Source organism: Elephas maximus, chromosome 5, assembly GCF_024166365.1.
Source record: "Elephas maximus indicus isolate mEleMax1 chromosome 5, mEleMax1 primary haplotype, whole genome shotgun sequence".
Lineage (NCBI taxonomy): Eukaryota > Metazoa > Chordata > Mammalia > Proboscidea > Elephantidae > Elephas > Elephas maximus.
Window position 1 is genome coordinate 76,218,752 of NC_064823.1, and position 24,999 is coordinate 76,243,750.

The 24,999-nt window shown below is 36.4% G+C and overlaps 1 protein-coding gene across 1 annotated transcript in view; it reads right to left on the reverse strand.

Moving 5' to 3' along the window:
- CFAP299 (cilia and flagella associated protein 299) overlaps positions 1 to 24,999 on the reverse strand; it is an 802,595-nt gene that overhangs the window by 518,958 nt on the left and 258,638 nt on the right. The window contains exon 3 of the mRNA XM_049885915.1: positions 2,701 to 2,791. Within this exon, the coding sequence (XP_049741872.1) occupies positions 2,701 to 2,791 (91 nt within the window). The remainder of the gene's footprint in view (positions 1 to 2,700; positions 2,792 to 24,999) is intronic.

Consider the following 24,999-nt stretch of genomic DNA (forward strand, 5'->3'; position numbering starts at 1 on the left):
GAAGCTGTTATAAAAGCAATGCTTATAGATTTTCCTTCAGAGTCATTCAAAGAAACCACTGTACCTGGGTCAGAAAAAAAACCTATGAATTAGAGACTTCCTATTTTTTTTTTTAATATACTTATTTCCTGTGTTGAAATCTCTATGAAACTTAAGATTGTGCTGTATATGACCAATAACATTGTGCTGACTTGATCTTTTCCCTCCTTGCCATTTTCCAACTTCTTTAAAATGTTCCCTTTCAAGTAAATGAAGGTATTATATAGATGTTTATTTCCTTTTTAATTGAATCCATGCTTGTCTACTAATAAACCCTTATGGAAATTATATGACTCATACAATCTTACCTTCATTTCAAACAAATTACATCAATGTTCAGAAAACAAAATGCCTATCACTTCCATTTTGTTAGAAAAAGTATAGTTGAATAGAGTTTTATTTATTTATTGGGTAAAAATGTGATACCAAGGTATTAAGAAAGGCTGGAAAGGCAGAGATTATGGAACCAGATTAATCTGAGTTTGACTCTTAGATTTTCATTTCAAGCTAAATAAAATTCCTCAGTTCCTTGGAGCCTAAGTCTTCTCACCCATACGTAGGGTTAATAATTTTCACACTAATCAGATATTTTTAGAATAAAATCATCTAATGTGCACAGCACACACAAGCCTAACTCTTCTCATTGTTAGTTTCTGTTGAGTTGGCTTCCATTTATGGCAACCTCGTGTATAACAGAATGAAACACTGCCCAGCCCTATGCAATCTACATGATCGTTAATATGTTTGAGTCCATTGTTGCAGCCACTGTGTCAATGCATTTCATGGAGAGTTTCTCTCATTTTTGCTGACCCTCCACTTTACCAAACATGATGTCCTATTTAAAGTTGCTATTTCCTAATAAACAATACAAAGTCTAGCCATTCTCACTTCTAAGGAGCATTCATTCAGTCTGTACTTCCTCCAAGACAGATTTGGATTCAGTTTGGATTCAAACCAAGGCATATTCAACTGGACCAATAAACAACATGATGATAAATGGTGAAGAAATTGAAATTATCAAGGATTTCTTTCTACTTGGATCAACAATCAATGCCCATGGAACCAAATATCAAAGGACAAATTACACTGGAAAAATCTGCTGCAAAAGGCTTCTTTAAAGTGTTAAAAAGTGAGATGCCATGGTCTTTTTAATTGCCTCATACGCATGTGAAAGCTGGACAAAGAAAAAGAAGATTGAAGAAGTGTTACATTCGAATTGTACTGTTGGCAAGGAATATTGAATGTACCGTGAACAGAAAAATAAATCAGTCTTGGAGGAAGCCTAACACTTAGTAGGTGCTTAACCAATTATAAATATTATTTGTTTATTTTAGGTCAGGTTTCCTAGGAGCTCTGGTAGTGTAGTGGTTAAGCATTCAGCTGCTAACCAAAAAGTCGGCAGTTCATATCCACCAGCTGCTTCTTGGAAACCCTATGAGGCAGTTGTAGCCTGCCCTATTGGGTGGCTATGAGTTGGAATCAACTCGCTAACAATGAGTTTGGTTTTTGTTTTTCCTAGAGGCAGAGCTTAAGGTGCAGATTTTAGTGCAAGTGATTTTTTTTAGTATGTTCTCTCATGAGGAAGCTGTAACACATGAGGGATGAGATGTGGTTTCAGCAGAAGTCCAGCCTCAGTCTGATCACACTGGGAAATGTGGAGCCTGAAGTGTACCACAGAGTTTATTCTGCCTTAAGGCAAGGGGGATGACCTTGTGCGCACCTCCCTTCCTCACTCCCTGTCTCCATCAATTAATTACTAACTGCCATGGGGGGAGGGTTCCTGTCAGCTATGGGCAATCCTTTCAAAGAGGCTGCAGGTGTGAACCATTATTCACTAACACCTGTAGCATGTGGAATTGGGTATACTAGACTGGGAAACAGGATTTGGGAGGGACACCAACAACATCTGCTGCAGTGCTCTAGCACTGGAGAGCAAAAGCCGAGCTTTAGCCATTGTTGAAAGAAAGGAATGCTACCGTTTCAACAACGTAATATTTACATGGGCACAACACATTTTTATTTCAATTATTCCATATTTATATATATAGGCATTTATCGATCATTTTTATATGAAAGTTGAAATACTTCTTTAGTTGTAGTCATTTGACTTAAATATATTTAACTGCAAGGGTACCTTCATTTACAAATAGTTCTCCTGAAGCCTGTATCTTATTTGATTCTCTTCAAATTTAGTCAGAAACCCAAACATGGTTTTCAGTTCCCGAAATTCTGCATACATAATAAGCTTTCCCATTTAGAATTTTATCTAGTTGCTTATCTAATCAAGCAAATCCATTAATGTGTGAGCAACCAACATCTTGTCCAAGTGAATAGAAAAAAGATATGTTTGTGAAAATAATAAATAATAACTGTGGTTATAAGGAATGGAGACATAGTTTATTACTTTCTAAGAATTATCCATTTTCAGACCCAATGCAATATTTCTTGGATGCTTTTAGTTACTGTACAATAGAAAAAGGTGTAAAGTTGACATAAGGTCACCAACATTTGAAAAATGAATCTCTTTTTCCCGTTATGGAGTTATATTCCCAATGTTCTATGCAATTATACCCCTCATGAATTACAGGAAAGAAAAGTATATTATTATTACTAAGTGCTTTTATTGTATACATTTTCAGCTGTTCGCTGAAATCTACTCACGCTAATTTTTCCATTGCGATTGTCTTCTTCTCTCATCGCCAGGGCCTTCAGAAAACTATCTTGTAGGTTTTTACCAGCACTTGTTAGTGTTCTGTAAAAAACAAGTATTTAGTTATAATACACTAGATAACAAATATGTTTAAAACAATCTGGGCCGAAAAGCATAATTTTTTATTCCAAGTGACAATATCCTTATGACATGAAAGCCCTATACACACGATCATCACAATCTACTGGATTTCTCAATTTAATTTAGTATAGCTATTGTTGTTGTTTTGTTGTTAGTTGCTGTCAAGTTAATTCCAACTAATGAAGTCCCTGGGTGATGCAAACAGTTAAGAACTGGACTACTAACTGTAAGGATGGAGGTTCAAATCTACCCAGAGGTGCCTTGAAAGTAATGCCTGGTGATCAGTTTTGGAAGTGTTGCAATCTTAAAAACTCTATGGAATGCAGTTCTATTCTGCACGCTTGGGGTTGCAATGAGTATAGGTATAGTGTCTTTATTTACAAATAATCACAATCAAGTCTATAAATAATATCAACATACCAGTATCAATAATATTCATATCAACACTCATGCCAGATCCAGTTAATTTCGTTCACATGTCTATCTTATTCTTTTTATCACACTATGAAAATTCAACATATTAATATCGCTTGCTTCACAAAATAATTTTACATTACCTATAACTTAAGTACATTGGAAGTTGAGTAAGGTAATTAAAATACTAGAAGGTTAAACCAGTGTAGTTACTGGAATAGAACATTAATTTTAGCTCTGCGAGTATAGATAATTCAGACAAGAAAGGAAACTAGGTTAGGTTATCTTTGAAAAGGAAGCACTAAAAATTCAAGAGAAAAATACTTTCTCTGGAAATAAATGTTAAGTGACATGTATCACTTCCATTCACATTTAATTAGCCAAAGCAAGCCCTATGACCAAGCCGGAAATCACTGGAGCAGGAAAGTATAACCCTATTTAGGGAGTAGCGGCAAAAAAGTAGCTGCCCTTGCAGCTCTTGCTTTCAAGAGCAACCAAAAGTTGACAGAAGATAGCTCACTTAAAAAAAAAAAAAAAAACAGTAAAGAAGACAATTTGAGTGAATTTTAATAGTACAGAAAATTTGGCTAAGCAATGTGGTTCATTGCAATGTATCCAAGTAAAGACATTTTTAAGAATTAAGACCACAAATCTTAGCTCCAAAACAGAAGCTTTCCCACATTGGTAACAGAACCTGACTTTTATTTGTGCAATGGTCCCACACACATTCTATGCCTTGCTGGGACAGTGAATCAAGGCACCTACTTAGAATTCTTACTCCCCAAACCTCAGCTAAGGATGTGCTTCAAGCTTGACCAATGTGACAAAATGACAACTTACATTCTCACCTTTACCGTATGAGAATGTAAATCATGAACAAGGACACACAGTGATGAAAGATGCCTGGGATGTTAGTGACTGTCTTAGTTCCTACTACATAGATTTATCACTGAACTTTTTCTTTGAATCTGTGAAGTTTATTCTTCCAATAAACTCCCTTTTTGGATTAAGTTCATCAGAATTGGTTTCTACTGCTCACAACCAAAACCTATAACTGATACAATGGCTATCCAGTTAAGGTACCACAGAGTTCCTAGGGATCTCCATGTGGTAAGTCCTCTACCCACTCATCCCCCATGTACCTTGTTTTGTTTTAAATCTTATAACATTACAGAAAAATTAAAATACAATTTGATCAACACCCTCATTCCACAGCACCAAAGGTAACACTCATTATCAGCTTTATATGCACCCTTCAAGGCTATTTTATATGTTCATATCCTCATAAAAATATATAGTATCATTTGGTGAGTTGTTCATTTTATAACATATTTTGCAACTTACTGTTTTATTGCTGTTGTTGTTGTTGTTATTCCTGGGAATGGATGTTTATGAGAGTGCCAAAGATAATCAAAATTATCCCTAGGTATACCAGTATACCAGACATAAAATTTCAAAAGACTAGAATATTTTTGGATAATATTCACTGATATGGAAGGAACTCCTAATACCCTACCAGGTCTAGCTCTCCTTCTGATGGCTGACTTTTTTAGCAGATGCCTGGGCTGGCCAGGGAAAGGGAGCAATGAGCATTAGAATTCTTGCTGCCCCTGGACACTTCCTATTTCAGACATTGTTCTCTCCTTCTTGCATAAAAATGAAAGCTTCAATTTCTCCCTGAATATACAGCTTCCCAGAATAAATACTACATTTCTTAGCCTCTCTTGCAGCTATATATGTCCATGTGATTAATTTTTCACAGTGGGATCCAAGTAAAAATAATATGTAACTTCTAGAAAGTATCTTTAAAGTGGAGATGAGTACCTTTTTTCCTATAGCTGGAATGTGATATATTGACTGTACCTCCAGTTTCCATCTTGGACTTAAATTGGAAGCCACTATTATGGCACAAAAAACACTGCTAGCATAGTGGTTAAGAGCTTTATTATGAGTCAGAATTGACTAGACATCAACGGGTTTTGTTTTGTTTTTTATGGCACAGTGGTTAAGAGCTCAGCTACTAACCAAAAGGTCGGCGGTTTGAATCCACCAGCCATTCCTTGGAAACCCTATGGGACAGTTCTACTCTGTCCTACATTGTCGCTATGAGTCGGAATCAACTCGATGGCAATGGGTTTGGTTTATTATGGAGAAACAGGAAGACAGAAGCAGGGTCTCTGATACCTTCGAGCAACCATTCAACCTTGATGAACATCCTCTGGACTTCTCGAATATGAAACTGAAGAGAATTTCCATTTTATGTCAGCCACTTCTACTTCTGGATTTTCTGTCATTGTCAACTAAATCTAATCCAAACAGGTGCATTCACTATATGAAATTTGCCCACCCTTCTGAAAAAGATGCTGTCGTGGGATTGGCTTGGTGATCAAATCCGACTTTAATCTTCTCTGTAATATTCTAAGGATTTACCAGGAGACTATATTACTTGTGTAATTAAAATGAATTATTTTTTTTTAAGTGAGAAATTTAATCTTTTATATGGAACCATGAGAGAATGGAAATTAAACTGAAATTAAAGACAGGAGGATAAGTCTTTAATTCTCACGCAGGTACCAACTGATTAGAACCTGAGTTTCATGGTGGGTTGAATTATCTCTAAGCCCCCTAGTAGCTATAAAAGTTGCAATTTAAAATGATCATATTGTATCATCAGTGAGCAAAGATCATTCAATTAATAGTAAGTCTAAGAAATGTGACTATTATGCTGATAATACACAGATCATACTATTCTTTTTTTTTTTACTATTATTCAAGTCTTACATAAAAAAAAAAGTCTTACAGATACACATTTAAATCACTTCCTATAAACTCTATGAGAATGACAGAAGTATTTTTATTATATAAATTGGGAGCAGATAGGATAGGGGTCTATGGTCTCTGAACTATTTACAGCAGAGACAATAAAAGTTATATAAATAATCATTCTTGTACCATGCTATATCTGAGAACTTGAAATTTTTCAGCGAGAGGAAATATTGGAAATGAAGAAAAGTTAATGCAGGATGTGTGGTAAGAAATTCTTAAGACTTTAACATGCATTGCTTCTACTTAACAAGGTTTATTTAACAGCCAGTGACCTGAGAAGCCTTGCTTAAATAAATATTAAAAAGGAGTTACTTCCTCAAAAGGTGAAGTAAGTCTGTTACAAAATCTTAGGGTTATAAGTTTTATATAGGCAAATACTCCATCTTTGTTTACACTGCTACACTCTTAAAAAATGGGGTGAAAGTTATACGGATAAGTTAATTTTTACCAACCACATTTAATCATTACCTGAAAGTATTTATATAACCCTACATGAATGACTCTAAACATCATCTTAACCCTCAACAATTAGGCTACTGGTTTTATGATTTAATTATGTTGTGTGTGTGTCACAAGTTTTCACATTATTAGATTAGCACTCCAAGAGAAAGGGCAAATAATACAGGAGAACAAAATTGGAAAACTGCTAAAATAAAAAAATCACTTTCAAGTTTGCAAGTGGGCTGTTAATACAATTTTTTTCTTCTATCTTAAGAATTCATTTAGTTTAAACATCGTAATTCTTCTCAGTAAATATTTATGACATATTAATCATCTTAAATTTGTACATGTATAATTGAGAGTGTTTTAATAGCCACTGCTTGATTAGCCATTAAGATGTGTTCTAAAAAGCAGTTTCAGAATAATCACTAATGAGTAAAATCTGGGATTAAATCTATTATAATAGCAATACTTTGTGTCTTTTGGGCACTGTCTTTGTACTAGTCCCTATGCTAAGCATTTTGCTAACATTTTCAATTTTCCTCAAATCAAGTCCCTAAAGGAGGACATGTTTATTTCCTCTTTAGAAATGAATTAAGACTCAAAGAGTTTAAATAACTTGATTATAAACTGGTCCTTAATTAAGCTGTTAATCTTATTCTCACTGATTGTAAGACATTACTATACCAAAGACTCATGATATATGAAAACATCATATTTCTATCGTAATATTTTCACATCATGAAAACAATGAGCATTCACTGGGATAAATATAAACTAGCAGGTGAGTATGGGGCTTGAGGGGGCGGTATATGCATCTTCCATCTGGAGATGCCCCTGGAAGTTATCAGAGTCTGGTAGCCTTGAGATCTCTGTGGAATGTTAATCCACCAAAAATCTCAACCGGAATTCTGATCAACTGCTCTGTTCATAGTTGGTGTTGATTTATTTTGAAGCCAGTAAAGTCTGATATAGACTACATTTCAAATCACGAGAATTTACATTTTACTCGTTAACAGTATTTGAATATGTAATTCAACCTTTCTGTGGCTCAGTGGCTTTAAAATGATGTTTTGTACACTTGGTTTGGAAAAATTTAGTGGAGAGTTAAGTAAAAAAAAATAATGTATGAGTAAAAGTGCATTATAAAATACCTATAATTTCACCTTCTTAAGAAAGAAGCAAAACTTGTTAGGTGCTGTTAAGTCAGTTTCAACTAATAGTAACCCTACGTACAAAATAATGAAACACTGCCCAGTCCTGCGCTATCCTCACAATTGTTACGCTTGAGCCCATTGTTGTAGCCACTGTGTCAATCCATTTGGATGAGGGTTTTCCTCTTCTTCGATCTCCCTTTACTTTACCAAGCATAATGTCCTTCTCCAGGGACTGGTCCCTCCTGATAACCTGTTCAAAGTATATAAGACAGAGGAGCAATCTGGGTGCAGTTCTTCCAAGACAGATTTGTCCATTCTTCTGGCAGTTCATGGTACATTCAATATTCTTCACCAACACCATAATTCAATGGTGTCAATTCTTCAGTCTTCTTTATTTATCATCCAACTTCCACATGTGTATCAGGCAATCAAAAATACCATGATTGGGGTCAGGCATACCATACTCCCCAAGCTGATATCTTTGCTTTTTAGTACTTTAAAGATGTCTTTTGCAGCAGATTTGACCAATGCATTACGCTATTTAATTTCTTCACTGCTGGTTCCATGGGTGTTGATTGTGGATCCAAGAAAAATGTAAACCTTGACAACTTCAATCTTTTCTCCGTTTATCATGATATGGCTTATTGATCTAGTTGTGAGGATTTTTGTTTTCTTCATGTTCAGGTGTAATCCATACTGAAGGCAGTGGTCTTTGATCTTCATCAGTAAGTGCTTCAAGTCCTCTTCACTTTCAGCAAGCAAGGCTGCATCATCTGCATATTGCAGGTTGTTAATAAGTCTCCTTCAGACCTGATGCCTGATTCTTCTTCATATAAACTAGCTCCTCAGATTATTTGCTCAGCATACAGATTGAGTAAGCATGGTGAAAGGATACAACCTTGATGCACACCTTTACTGATTTTAAACCACACGGTATCCTCGTGTTCTTTTCAAATGGCTGCCTCTTAGTCTATGAACAGATTCTGCAAGAGCACAATTAAGTGCTGTGGAATCCGCATTCTTCACAAAGTTATCCATAATTTTTTATAATCCACATAGTTGAATGCCTCTACATAGTCAACAAAACACAGGTAAACAACTTTCTGGTATTCTCTGCTTTTAGCCAAAATCTGTGTGACATCAGCAATGATATTCCTAGTTCCACATCCTCTTCTGAATCCAGCTTGAACTTCTGGCAGTTCCCTGTTGATGCACTGCTGCAGCTGCTTTCGAATGATCTTCAACTAAAAGTCGGCAGTTTGAATCCACCAGTCGCTCCTTGGAAACTCTAATGGGCCAGTTCTACTCTGTCCTATAGGGCCGCTATGAGTCAGAATCGACTCGAAGGCAATGGGTTTTCCACAAAATTTTACTTGTGTGTGATATAAATGATATTGTTCGATAATTTCCACATTTTGTTGTATCACCTTTTTTTGGAATGGGCAAATGAACTTCTTCCAGTAGGCTGGCCAGAAAACTGTCTCCCAAATTTCTTGACATAGAGAATTGAGCACCTCCAGCACTGCACCCATTTGTTGAAACATCTCAATTGGTTTTCCATCAGTTCCTGGAGCCTTGTTTTTCGCTATTCCCTTCAGTGCAGTTTGGACTTCTTCCTTCAATACCATTGGTTATTGATCATATGCTATCTTCTGAGATGGCTGAACGTCCACCAATTCCTTTTGGTATAGTGACTCTGTGTTTTCCATCCATCTTCTTTTGATGCTTCCCGCATCATTCAATATTTTCCCCACAGAATCCTTCAATATAGCAATTCGGCGCTTGAAGTTTTTCTTCAGTTCTTTCAGCTTGTGAAATGCTGAGCATATTCTTCCCTTTAGGTTTTCTAACTTCAGGTCTTTGCACATGTCATTATAACATTTTACTTTGTCTTCTCAAGCCGACCTTTGAAGTCTTCTTTTCAGCTCTTTTACTTCATTATTTCTTCCTTTTGCTTTAACTACTCTACATTCGAGAGCAGGTGGCAGAGTCTCTCCTGAAATCCATTTTGGTCTTTTCTTTTTTACTTGTCTTTTTAATGACGTTTCGCTTTCTTCATGTATGAGGTCTTTGATGTCATTCCACAACTCATTTGGACTTGGGTCATTAGTGTTCAATGTGTTAAATCTGTTCTTGAGATGGTCTCTAAATTCAGGTAGGATACGCTCAAGGTAGTATTTTGGCTTTCGTGATTTGCTCTAATTTTTTTTCAGCTTCAACTTGAACTTGCCCATGAACAATTGATCGTCTGTGCTGCAGTCTTCCCCTGGTCTTGTGCCCACTGAAGATATTAGCTTCTCCATGGTATCTTTCCACAAATGCCGTTAATTTGATTCCTGTGTGTTCCATCAGGTGAGGTTCATGTATATAGTCAACCTTTATGTTGTTGAAAAAGATATTTGCAATGAAGAAGCCCTTGGTCTTACAAAATTCTATCACGTGATTGCCAGCATCGTGTCTATCACCAAGGCCATGTTTTCCAACTACCAATCCTTCTTTGTTTCCAACTTTCACATCCCAATTACCTGTAATTATCAATGCATCCTGATCGCATGTTTGATCAATTTCAGACTGCAGAAGTTGATAAAAATCTTCAGTTTCTTCATCTTTGGCCTTAGTGGTTGGTGCATAAATTTAAACAACGGTAGTATTATCTGGTCTGCCTTATAGGCAGGCATATGGATATTATCCTATCACTGATAACACTGAACTTCAGGATAGATCTTAAAATGTTCTTTTTGAGGATGAGTGCAATGCCATTCCTCTTCAGCTTGTTATTTCTGGCATATTAGAGCATACGATTGTCTGATTCAAAATGGCCAATACCAGTCCACTTTAGCTTACTAATGCCTAGGATATCAGTTTTTATGGGTTCCATTTCATTTTTGATGATTTCCAATTTTCCTAGATTCATACTTTGTACTTTTCACATTCCAATTATTAATGGATGTTTGCAGCTGTTTCTCCTCATTTTGAGTTATGCCACATCAGCAAATGAAGGTCCCAAAAGCTTGACTCCATCCATGTCATTAGGGTTGATTCTCCTTTGAGGAGGCAGCTCTTCCCCAGTCATATTTTTAGTGCCTTTCAACTGAGGGGCTTATCCGCTGGCACTATATTATACAGTGCTCCAATGCTGTCCATAAGGTTTTCACTGGCTTTTTCAGAAGTAAACTGCCAGATTCTTCTTCCTAGTCTGTCTTAGTCTGGAAGTTCAGCTGAAACCTGTCCACCATGGGTGGCCCTGCTCATGTTTGAAAGACAAGAGACATAGCTTCTAGTACCACAGCAATATGCAAGCCTCCATAGTATGGCAAACAGACATGTGGGGAAGAAAACTGACCAAAAAAAAAAAAGTTTTCAGAAATACCTTCATTTCCCGTAAGCATATTTACTGACAGAACTCTTGGTTCATCTCAAATAATATAAACTTGATTTTTTCAAAGGTCAAGATAGAAAATTGCTTACAAACTTGGTAAATAATATAAATTTTATCACAATATGTGGATTTTTAGACAATTAATTTGAGATTGATTTATGTGAGATAGTTTTTTTTTTTCTTTTTTAATTGTGGTGAAAATATACACAATAAAACGTACACCAATTTGACAATTTCTACATGTATAATTTAGTGACATTGTTTACATTCTTCAAGAGGTGCAACCATTCTTACTATGGAAGATAAGTTTTTACAGTTTTTACCTGTTGTTCTGTTAGAGAAAGATGATCTTTTTGTATATTTGCTCCAGAACAAGATGATACCATTTTGTTTTGTTCCATTAAGAGGAAAAAAAATTAAATCCTACTTTTCTTCAACTAAAATGTTTCATAAATATCTCTTAACATTGTTAAATGTTAACATCCCTTCTCTGAATGTTTTATTATGTATGTTATCCTTTTAGTTTCACAACTCGTTTTCTACATTTTATTTATTTTCTTGTTATATTGTTTTTGCTTGCCTTATCACCTCTTTTGTACAACTTGGAACTATTTCAAGTTTTCTTTTATCATGTGATATAAGTTTGCAAGTTTTTACCCCATGTTTACAATATAGTAGATTAAGTTACCTAACTCAGCTAGGACTAGTTTTATAAGATTTTGGCATTCAGATAGCTTTCAGAAGAGAGCAAAGGGTAAATACAGTGATACGCTATCTTGGTATTTTCTAAATCACTAATTACTAATTACAAATGATTCAATTTCAAGTTTAGAATATTATGTATAAACTTCAAGGTATTTAATAAATGCAATGGCTTCTGGATCATCAAAAATTTAAACTAATTGGAAATTTAGGAGTACTTCTCACAGGGTCCAGTATGTTTGCATAATATTAACTGATCAAGATGACACATACTCTTTTTTTTTTTTTAGAACACACTTTTATTATCCTAGGATTTATGTTTGTTTATTTGCTTAATTTTACACCAACCACTTTCCCCCCATTTGGGCCAGGGCTTTCTTTTTTGTTGGGAGTTTTTTTAATCACCTTTTCAATCTCTCTTCTTGTTGTAGTTCTGTTCATATTTTCTACATCAGTTCGCGTTAGTGTAGGTAGGTAGTGTGTTTCTAGAAATTTGTCCATTTCCTCTAGGTTTTCAAATTTGTTGGCGTATAGTTTTTCATAGTACTCTGTGATGATTCTTTTTATTTCAGTAGGGTCTGTTGTAATGTTCCCTATGTCATTTTTTACTTGGGTTATTTGCTTCCTCTCACATTTTTCTTTTGTCAATTTGGCCAAGGGTTTGTGGATTTTGTTGATTCTTTCTTTTGGTTTTGTTAATTTTTTCTATTGTTTTTCTACTCTCCATTTCATTTATTTCTGAATGCTAATTTTTTTATAACAATATATTTAAAAAGTTGGCAGAGCTGTGGTAATGAACATACCTCACAGGGGAAGGGAGAGGTTGGCAAAGAAATGTAGAAGGCTCACATTATTTTTGTAAAAATACCATAAGCTCTTCTTGTTGAATTTTTAATTTTTTTAATTTAATTAAAATAATGTCCTTAGGAGTCAGGTCAGTCAGGATTACATTAAGAGAGATTTATGGTTTAGGAACTTGTACACTATATACTGTGTTTCCATTGAGTATCCAGAAGGTCACCAATTTATATTCCAATAGCTGTCAGGAAAGGAGAACAAAACTTGTAAAGTAAGACATATTTATTGGTGAGAAGGAATAGGAATCAAATTTCTGTTGGGAAAAAAAAAAAATGGCACTATTTCCCCCAACCTTTTCTATGTGAAGAGTTTTTAAATTACCAAATGCACAGTAAAGCTATCAGCATCTCTTGGAAAAACTTTAACTGCCAGAAGCACATAGAAGAAAGGTGAGAAGTATTAACCTGCACACTAGGCAGCTGTTTCTTTTCATTTTCTATCCTGAGGAAAACCCAAGTGGGAGTCCTAAAGTCTGTAGTGTCCTACATTATTCAAAATCTACTCCCTTTAGATGATAACCTTTGTGTTTCTTTGTGGTAACAAAATGGGTTGGCTTCTGTGTGAGAAAGTGTCTCTCAACTCCACTTTTTGTGTATTTGGCAAGTCTCTCTAGTTAATTCTTAAATATGGTAGGTTAAGATGTCTTCACACTTGGCAGGGGTGTTTGTGCTTAGAGAGGAAAGAGATCTTCTCAGTCTCTGAATGGCTTTAATTTTTTATTTCATTCTGAAAACACACTAAATATAACCTCACTTTTATTTTCTTATGGGAGACAGCTAAATATTTTATCCTGATTAAGAATGTGCCCTGTTTGCACAGTGGTTAAGAATTATGGCTGCTAACCAAAAGGTCAGCAGTTTGAATCTACTAGCCACTCCTTAGAAACCCTATCAGGCAGTTGTACTCTGTCCTATAGGGTCACTATGAGTCAGAATCGACTCGATGACAATGGATTTGGTTTCTTTGTTTTTTCCTGTTCTTCTGGCTATATTTCTACAGTAAATCCAGTGAGAAACTAGAAAGTAAGGAAAGTAATCCCTTGTTTGGTATGACTGCTCTCAGACTCCTTTCCATCTGTGGAAATCAGTCTTATTACTCTATAGAATTCTAAGATTAGTCATGCCTACCACCTTTTTACCACCTGGAGCCAATAAGGTCTTAAGGGTCAACATCTTTATGCTTATATGTTTGGTCTGTCTGTGTGTTTTCTAAATAACAATTTTGAAAGATGCTATAAAATGAAATGGAGAATTGGATACAATGGAATTCTAGCAGGCAACTTCCCAGCAGGAAAAAAGCAGTAAAAGTGGGAGACCATACTGCATTTTGAAGCAATTGTACAAGGTGGTAGGGGCTGTCATGCATCAGGAAGGCATGGATAATAGATTGCTCAGAGCAGAAGAGTGCAGGAATGGGAGAAGGGACTGTATGGACGATGAGAAGTACTGTTGTGAGACTTTGTGGAAAAAAGAAGCTTGTTAGGAAGGCTTGCTGCATGATGACCTCTATATAAACCCTTGACTTACCCTTTAAAAAAAACTTGCAGTACTGGGATGTAAGTCTGACCCCAAGTGAAGGAGAAAGAGAGAGGAAAAATGAGATAGAAAAAAAGAGAGAGAGAAAAAGTTTAGATAGAAGGCTTCTAGACCTCCATTCAGTCTAAGGAAGGTTCAGCAACACCATCCAGGAGTCCTTGAGCCAAAGAAGTTTGCCCATAAAGGGCTGTGGATCCCAGAACTTTGTCTTAACATCCCTGCCACACTCAGTCACTGGGGAGGGGCAGCCCATAAGAGGTGTGACCTGGGTACAAATATGCAATGGATTTTAAGGAGCATCCGATCGGACCTTTGGTCAACCACACCTTCTATATGAGATGCACTCTCATGGCCTCCACAATCTCCTTTTATCCGTACCAAAAATCCTGAGCTTCAAAAACACCGACATAATAACTCATCTGCTTTATTACACACATGGTCTCAAAATAACACTGCCAATATTATCAACAACATGCTTTATTGAAAATAGCTTACTATTTTCTGCAGATCATTTTTCCATATCATATATCCCACTGGGAATGTATGGTAAAATTAGTGGATTTTAAAGTCATTTCACTTGAAAGTTTTTGTTTTGTTTTTAATAGCTATGATACCCACTGGATACACAATTAGGTTCATCTGTTGATTTCACTTCAATTTTTAAGATATTTTAAATATTTACCTCATAATTATATAAAATATTAATGGAATTTTAAAGCCAAATCTACAATTTAGAGATTCAGAGAAGTCTAGCTTCTATCTCCCACAGCTTATTCTATTTCTTCTGTACAAGCAACCATTAAAAAAAGAAAAATACGGATTAGCCTTACATTGTTTTTTTAATTTCTTATTGTTTTTAATATAAGAAAATCTATCTATCTGTCTGTCTACTTATCTGTCTATCTATCTATCTGTCTGTCTACCTAAAGTCCTGGTGGCACAGTGGTAAAGCTCTGGATTGCTAACCAAAAAGGTCGGCAGTTTGAACCCACTAGCCATTCTGCAGGAGAAAGATTTGGCTGTCTGCTTTTGTAAAGATTTACAGCCTTAGAAACCCTAGCGGGCACTTCTACTCTGTCCCATAGGGTCACCATGAGTTGGAACTGACTCAACAGCAAAGAGTTTGGTTTTGGTTTTATCTACCTATATGCTATCTATCTATGTGACTAGTAGCAGCCTATACACATTTGTCTCACCCTTGCTTTTTCAGTTAGCGTTATATTCAGTAGATTATTCCATAGTAGTAAGAAACATTTTCAGTCCTTTCTTAGCTGCATAGTACTCCATTGTGTGAATGTAACGTAAAAAAAAAAAAGACAAAAAAACAAACCTGTTGCTGTCAAGTTGATTCCGACTCATAGCCACCCCATAGGACAGAGCAGAACTGCCCCATGGGGTTTCCAAGGAGTAGCTGGTAGATTCGAACTGCCCACCTTTTGGTTAGCAGCCATAGCTCTTAACTACTGCACAACAGGGCTCCAAATATACCATAGTTTAGTCAATTAGCCAGCTACTGATAGTTGTTTGGTTCATTGCCAGTCATTTACTCTGACAAATATTTCTTCACTGTGTAGCTTTGTGCATATGCTGTTTCATATTTTTGAGATAAATTCTTAGAAGTTGGATTGCTGGGTAAAGAAGTACAAGAATATTCTATTTTGTTAGATATTATCAAATCCCCCTTCAAAGGAGTTGTACTTCTTACAATTTATGAGAATATCAGTTTCTGCACAACGTCAACAGAGTATGTTGTAAAGCTTGTAGATCTCTCTCTGATTTGTTAAGTGAGAAAATGTTTCTCGGTATATTTTATTTCACGTTTATCATATTATAAACACAAATGTGCATATTTTCATATATTTAAAGGCCATTCACATTTCTTTTTCTGTGAACTGTTGGTCAAACTGTCATTTTTCTACAGTATTATTAGTCTCTTCCCCATTTTCTTCTTTAAATGCAAGAAATTCTAGCTCTTTGTCTTATAAGTTGGAAATATTTTTCCCAGTTCGTCATTTATCATTCCGCCTTGCTTATGGTATATTTTCCCTAGGAAATATATATATATATATTTATTATTAAAATTATCAGTCTTTCCTTTACTGCTTCTGGATTCTGAATTATTTTGAAATAATTAAGGTATTCACCCATGTTGTCTTTTAGAAATTGAATGCTTTCTTTTTGTTTGTTTGGGTCAACTTTTATACCTCTAATACGTTGGAATTTACTCTGACGAATGACTGTGTGATACACTGATCCAATTTTAACTCTCTTCATTTGGCTATCCAGTTTTCCTAAAACTCAAAACCAGGTGTTTATTTAAAAGTGTTTCCCCCAACTGATTTAAGATGATGTCTTTATTATACAATGAATTTCCATATACAGTTGAGGCTATTTCTGAGTTTCTATTTTGGTCCACTGCTCTGTTCATACATCAATAGCACACTTAATTATAGAAGCTATATTATATATTTTAATATATAACCTCCCCATTGTTCTTTTGTTTTGCGGGGGGGGGGGGGTTGGATATTCTTGCTTGTTTGCTTTTTGCAAACGAATTTTATAATTGTCTAGTTCAAAAAATTAAAAACAAAAACTGGTGATTATTTTACCGAGATTACCTTAAAATTATAAATAACCTTAGGAGAACTAACATCTGTAAGATGTCGAATCTTCCATGTCCATTGCTCAAATCTACCTCTGCATCCTTCAGAGCAGTTTCATAGTGGTCCAATATAGTCACAGGTTTTGGACATTTCTTGTTAAGGTTAGGAGTAGATACTTTATTTTCTTCTTTATAATTGTAAATGGCCTTTCACCATTTCCATTGTAGCTTCTATCTGGTTTTGTGTGCATGTAAGGTTATTGAGTCTTATTATATTGATTTTGTAGCCTGTTCTTTGCTAAATTTTCTTATTGTTCGTAACAATTTTCCTTTGATTTGAGTTTTGCAGACATATTATCATATCATCTGCAAATAGACAGAAATAAATTATAGCTGCTGTAAAGTCAACTCCGACTCATGCAGACCTCATGTTCAACAGAATGAAACACTGCCCAGTCCTACATCATCCCCAGAATCACTGGCATGTATGAATCCATTGTTGTGGTCACTGTGCCTGCCAATCCATATCATCAAGGGTCTCCCATACCCATTCTGCCCCTCTGCTTCAACAAACATGAGGCCCTTCTCCAGTAGCTGATCCCTCTTGATGACATGTCCAAAGCAAGCAAGTCAAAAAATGTTCTGTTGTCATCCATCATTGGCTAATTTTTGGAAGAAGATTGCTAGGCCTTTCTTTCTAGTCTGTCTCAGTCTGGAAGCTCTGCTAAAACCAGTCCACTATGGGCGGTCCTGCTGGTATCTGGCATAACAGTAGCATAGCTTCCATCATCACAGCAACAGGTAAGCCACTACAGTATGACAAACTGAAAGATAGGTGGTGGCATCTGCAATAGAAGTAGTTTTATTTCTTACTTTCCAATTCTTAGGCCTCACATTGCTTTTTTCTTATATAATAATTACCTTGGCTAATAACCACAATCAAGTGAAACAGTAGTGTAGATAGAGGACACAAATGTCTATGGCTTTTGGCATGAAGCACATTAAAATTATCATTTAAAATAAGTATTTAATCCCTATTTCATTATTTATTTTTATCAGGAATTGTTATGTCAAATTATTTCCAACTCAGAGTGACCCTATGTACAACAGAAGGAAACTCGGCCCAGTCCTGCACCATCCTCACAATCCTTGTTATGTTTGAGCCCATTGTTTCGGCCACTATGTCAAACCATCATGTCCAGTGTCATCCTCTTTTTTGCCGACACTCTAACGTACCAAGCATAATGTCCTTTTCCAGGGACTAGTTCCTCCAGATAACATGTCCAAATTCTCCCCATCCTCGCTTCCAAAGAAAATCTGGCTATACTTCCTCCAAGACAGACTTGTTCATTCCTCTGGCAGTTCATGGTATATTCAATATTCTTGGCCAACACTATAATTTAAAGGTATCAATTCTTCTTCAGTCTTCATTATTCATTGTCCAGCTTTTGCATGCATATGAGGTAACTGAAAATACCATGGCTTGGGTCAGGCGTACCTTAGTCCTCAAAGTGACTTACTTGATTTTCAACACCTTAAAGAGGTCTTCTGCAGCAGATTTGCCCAATGCATTATGTCATTTGATTTCCTGGCAGCTGCATCCATGGGCATTGATTGTGGATCCAAGTAAAAAGGAACCCTTGAAAACTTCAATCTTCTCTCCATTTATCATAATGTTGCTTATTGGTCAAGTTGTGAGAATTTTTGTTTTCTTTATGTTGAGATGTAATCCATACTGAAGGCCGTAGTCTTTGATCTTCATTGGTAAGTGCTTCAGGACCTCTTCGCTTTCGTTAAGCAAGGTTGTGTCATCTGCATATCGTTAATGAGACTTCCACCAGTCCTGATGCTGTGTTCTTCTTTGTATAGTCAACTTCTCAGATTATTTCTTCAGCATACAAATAGGATAAGTATGGTGAAAGGATACAACCCTGACACACACCTTTCCTAATTTTATTATTATTTTTTATTGAACTTTAGATGAAGGTTTACGGAACAAACTAGTTTCTCATCTCACAGTACACACATTGATGTATGACGTTGGTTAACAACCCCATGACATGTCAACAGTCTCCCTTCTCAAGCCCGGGTTCCCTATTACCAGCTTTCCTATTCCCTCCTACCTTTCGGTCCTTGCCCCAGGGCTGGTGCCACCTTTCCTAATTTTAAACCATACAGTATTCCCTTGTTCTGTTAGAACAACTGCCTCTTGGTTCATGTACAGGTTTTAGGTGAGCACAATTAAGTATTCTGGAATACCCATTCTTTGCAATATTATCCATTATTTGTTATGGTCCACACAGTCGAATGCCTTGGCATAGTCAATAAAACACAGATAAACATCCTTCTGGTATTTTCTGCTTTCAGCCAAGATCCATCTAACATCAGCAATGATATCTCTTGTTCCATGTTCTCGTCTGAATCTGGATTGAATTTCTGGCAGTTCCCTGTCAATGTACTGCTACAACCATTTTTGAATTATCTTCAGCAAAATTTTACTTTTGTGTGGTATTAACGATATTGTTCAGTAATTTTCACGCCTTCTGTTGGATCACCTTTCTTTGGAATGGGTATAAATATGGATCTCTTCCAGTCACTTGGCCAGGCAACTGTCTTCCAAATTTCTCGGCATAGATGAGTGAGCACCTTCAGCACCACATCAGTTGGTTGAAACATCTCGTTTGGTATTTCATCAATTCCTGGAGCTTTGTTTTTTTTTTTTTAATAATTTTTATTGTGCTTTAAGTGAAAGTTTACAAATCAAGTCAGTCTCTCACACAAAAACCCATATACACCTTGCTACACACTCCCAATTACTCTCCCCTTAATGAGACAGCCCGCTCTCTCCCTCCACTCTCTCTTTTCCTGTCCTTTTCACCAGCTTCTAGCCCCCTCCACCCTCTCATCTCCCCTCCAGGCAGGAGATGCCAACATAGTCTCAAGTGTCCACCTGATCCAAGAAGCTCACTCCTCACCAGCATCCCTCTCCAACCCATTGTCCAGTCCAATCCATGTCTGAAGAGTTGGCTTCAGGAATGGTTTCTGTCCTGGGCCAACAGAAGGTCTGGGGGCCATGACCAGCGGGGTCCCTCCAGTCTCAGTCAGACCATTAAGTCTGGTCTTATGAGAATTTGGGGTCTGCATCCCACTGCTCTCCTGTTCCCTCAGGGGTTCTCTGTTTTGTTCCCTGTCAGGGCAGTCATCAGTTGTAGCTGGGCACCATCTAGTTCTTCTGGTCTCAGGATGACACAGTCACTGGTTCATGTGGCCCTTTCTGTCTCTTGGGCTCATAATCACCTTGTGTCCTTGGTGTTCTTCATTCTCATTTGATCCAGGTGGGCTGAGACCAATTGATGCATCTTAGATGGCTGCTTGCTAGCATTTAAGACCCCAGACGCCACTCTTCAAAGTGGGATGCAGAATGTTTTGTTAATAGATTTTATTATGCCAATTGACTTAGATGTCCCCTGAAACCATGGTCCCAAGACCCCTGCCTCTGCTACGCTGGCCTTCAAAGCATTCAGTTTATTCAGGAAACTGCTTTTGGTTTAGTCCAGTTGTGCTGACCTCCCCTATACTGTGTGCTGTCTTTCCCTTCACCTAAAGTAGTTCTTATCTACTATCAAATTAGTGAATACCCCTCTCCCACCCTCCCTCCCTCCCCCCTCTCATAACCACAAAAGAACGTTTTCTTCTCAGTTTAAACAATTTCTTAAGCTCTTATGATGGTGATCTTATACAATATTTGTCCTTTTGCACCTAACTTCACTCAGCATAATGCCTTCCAGGTTCCTCCATGTTATGAAATGTCTCACAGACTCCTCACTGTTCTTTATTGATGCATAGTATTCCATTGTGTGAATATACCATAATTTATTAATCCATTCATCCGTTGATGGGCACCTTGGTTGCTTCCATCTTTTTGCTATTGTAAGCAGTGCTGCAATAAACATGGGTGTGCATATATCTGTTCGTGTAAAGGCTCTTATTCCTCTAGGATATGTTCCAAGGAGTGGGATTGCTGGATCGTATGGTAGTTCTATTTCTAGCTTTTTAAGGAAGTGCCAAATTGATTTCCAAAGTGGTTGTACCATTTGACATTCCCATCAACAGTGTAGAAGTGTTCTAATCTCTCCACAGCCTCTCCAACATTTATTATTTTGTGTTTTTTGGATTAATGCCAGCCTTGTTGGAGTGAGATGAAATCTCATTGTAGTTTTGATCTGCATTTCTCTAATGGTTAATGATCATGAACATTTCCTCATATATCTGTTAGCTACCTGAATGTCTTCTTTAGTGAAGTGTCTATTCATACCTTTTGCCCATTTTTTAATTGGGTTATTTGTCTTTTTGCAGTTGAGTTTTTGCAGTATCATGTAGGTTTTATAGATCAGGCGCTGATCTGAAATGTCATAGCTAAAAACTTTTTCCCAGTCTGTAGGTAGTCTTTTTACTCTTTTGGTGAAGCCTTTGGATGAGCACAGGTGTTTGATTTTTAGGAGCTGGAGCTTTGTTTTTTGCCAGTACCTTCAGTGTAGCTTGAACCTCTTTCTTCAGTGACATCAGCTCTTGATCATATGCCATCTCCTGAAATGGTTGAATGTCACCAATTATTTTTGGTACAGTGGCTTTGTTTATTCCTCCCATCTTCTTATGGTTCCTGTGTGGTTCAATATTTTGCCCATGGGTGGAAAAAAAAAAAAAGCATTGCTGTTTTGCCCACAGAATCCTTTAATATCGCAACTCAAGCCTTGAATTTTTTCTTCAGTTCTTTCAGCCTGAGAAATGCTGAGCCGTGTTCTTCTCTTTTGGTTTTCGGACTTCAGGTCTTTGCACATTTCATTATAATACTTTACTTTGTCTTCTTAAGCCACCCTTTAAAATCTCCTCTTCAGTCCCTTTACTTCATTCCTTCTATTCACTTTAGCTTCCCTAAGTTCTACTTTTATCTATAGTAATGATCTATATAGATAGTTTATCTTTTTTTAGCATACCATTAGACAATTCCAATAAAAGAAATTTATAGCACTTGACAAGACAACAGATTAAAACTACTGTTTTATTATAGAAGAATGACTTAAGGAAACCATCATATCCTAAATCAGAGTGGTAACTCACACAAACTCATACAATATGACATAGGAGGTGGTGGAGCTCAGCTCCTCTCACCAAGATAACATGAAAACTCTCATATTGTATTCTTAGAAACTGGACCTCTTATATCTAGGGTTTCCATAATCAGTTACGTAGATGGGTATTTTTAGAGCCTAGTTCTCATGTTTTATGATGCATTTTTCTTGTTTTTATTATGAGTGTGCCTTCTGTGCTGGGTTCCCTTGTTCATCCTTAGCCAAAGGCCCAGTTGTGGTCTTAAAAAAAAAAAAAATACTCATTGCCATCAAGTCAGTTTTGACTCATAGGATTCCTAAGGATGTAATCATTCTTTCCCCAGTGGAGCAGCTGATGGATTCAAACCATCAGCCCTTTGGGTAACAGCTGAGCTCCTTAGCCACCATGTACCAGGGGTTCTTAGTTATAGCCTTGTCCCAGGATCACAGGTAAATTAATTGGACTTCCTACTGGATTATTTTAGGGTTCTCACAAATTCATTTAGAACCCTTTTCTTTTTCTTCATAGCACTTAATAACAGTTGATTTTGTCTTTAATTGTTATGCATCTATTTTCCTCCAAGTCTGAGTAGGTGAGAGCAAAAGTTTTATCTATTTTGCTTAACTGCATACTCAGTGGGAAGCAGAGTGCTTCAGTAAATGTTTGTGAATGGGATGAATTCTTATATGAAATACTTCATCTGTTACTGCGATAAGAGCTAGAGGTAGAAGTATGATAATACATAGTTTCTACTCTGAAGCAGTTATAAATGCAATGGGAAAAGACACAAAAACAGACAAAAGGGAGTTTGATAAATCTGTGAAGTACAGCGAATACCAAATAAGTCTGACAAAAACAGTATTTAATGGTGCATCAAAAAGAGTCTCTTAGCTGGTACATATTGCTAAGAAGAAAAGTAGTCTTGTGTATCATTAACACATTTACAACTTTGAATGAACCCATCTGTTTCTTTGAAGAAATATTTAATCCTTATACTAGTCAGGACTACCAACCAAAATGAAACAACATGGAAACAAAGAGTTCAAAGGAACTTAACCATGTTTATATGGAATGCACATAAACAGAGAAATTATATTTCTGCAATGTCTAAGGAAAGTTAGAGAAAAAAAAGAACGTATATTACTTCTTACAATGATCTCAACTCTCATGTGAAACATTTACTTTCTGTCCCCAATATATCTAAATCACATAAAATAGCAGCTCCATAATGTTTCTTAGGAAAAGAAAAATTAAATAGTATCTCCATCATGTTTCTTTAAAAAAGCAAAATATATCACTAAATGTCTGCAGGCAGCAAATTTCTCTTTTGTAACAAGGCTTAATTTGACTACAACACAGAGATCAGAGCAAGAATTGAATCATCTGCTTCTCTGATCCTTCTATGTGGTTACCAGCTCTGATAATTATCAAAAATAAAAATCCCCATCAAAGGAACAGATGAGAGTTTCACAAAAGTTGAAAGGGTTCGTCAGATAGTTTGCTGCTAAACTAAAAAGTTTTCTCATATGGAATAGGAAAAAAAAAATTAATTGGGACCATTTATGGCATATTAAGAACTATTTTTTTTTTTTTCTAAGTCTTGGGTATACAATAACTACATCATGGAAATCAAACCTCCATATGGAGAAAACATACATTTCATCCTGCTTATTTGAATTGGGGAGCCCTGTCGGTGCAGTGGTTGAGAGCTATAGCTGCTAACCAAAATGGCGGCTGTTGGAATCTACCAGCCACTCCTTGGAACCACTATGGGGCAATTCTACTCCCACCTGTAGGGTTGCTATGAGTTGCAGTCAACTTGATAGCAACAGGTTTTGGTTTTGGTTTTATTTTTGGTATTTGAATTGGAGGTTTTTAGTCAGCCACCCAAGGAGCTCTAGTGGCACAATGGTTAAGTGCTTGGCTGCTAATTGAAAGGCCAGTGGTTCTAACCTACCCAGCCGCTCGGGGAAGAAAGACTGGTAATACACTCGACTATAGAAAACCCTATAGGGCATCTCTATTCTGTTACATGGGGTAGTTACGAGTGGGAATTGATTAGACAACCAGCTATCCACGTGTGGAGGTGTGCTGGACATCCTGGTGTAAGATCTCCAGCTCTGCTTTTCCTCTCTCTACACACATGCTTTGTTTTAGTTTCTTAAAAAAGTGTCATTTTCTCTCAATCTCTTTTCATCATCAAGATAGTTATAGAATTCTACATTTCAATTTTGCAGTTTGCACGTTAGTTCACCTTCTTGTGTTTTCTCTCCTTGTTTGTGGTACTGGATATATATAATCTTGCAGCATTTTATTTACTTAACCTACTTACACTTTCTCCATTTCATACAGTAGGTACATATGTCTCAAACCAGTATCATTTCATTGATACTTATACTTGATTAAAATAGTTAAAGAATATTTTCCACTATTTGAGTTCATGTTCTTTGTTATTAAAATTTTGAAACAGATAATAGTGGTGGTTGCACAACATGATGAAAAAAAAATCACTGAATTGCACATGTGAAGGATGTTGAAATGGCAAATGTTATGTTAAACATATATTTTTTGTTGCTGACCTCATATGACAGAGTAGAACTGCCCCCTAGGGTTTTCTTGATTGTAATCTTTATGGTAGCAAATTGCCAGGTCTTTCTCCTGCAGAGCGACTGGGTGCATTTGGACCGCCACCTTTCAGTTATCAGCCAAGTGCTTAAGGGCTCCTTACATATATATTTACCAAAATTAAAAAAAAAAAAAAATCAAAAAAAAAGATACCAGTAACCAAAAAAAAAAAAAATTGACTTCTAGAACTTTTGTTCAGTGCTCTTAGTTGCAAACAACATAATCCACTATTGCTAGTTAAGCATATAAGGGATTTATTAAAGGATTTTACAGCAGCTGAAAAAAATTTTTTTTTTTTTTTTTGTAGCTCTAGGAGAATTTTTAATCACACTGAGTTGATTGCTTTGACAAAAACACTATTGCCTTTGGCACTTGGACAAGCTATCAGCTTTTACAGGCTCCACAGCCTATATCAAAAATACTAAGACTAGGTTCTAGAAGATTCTCTTCTGTGGCCCCAAGAACTAGATGCACTAGTCACGAAAAAAAAAGTACTCTAAATATATTTGTTTCCCTCATCT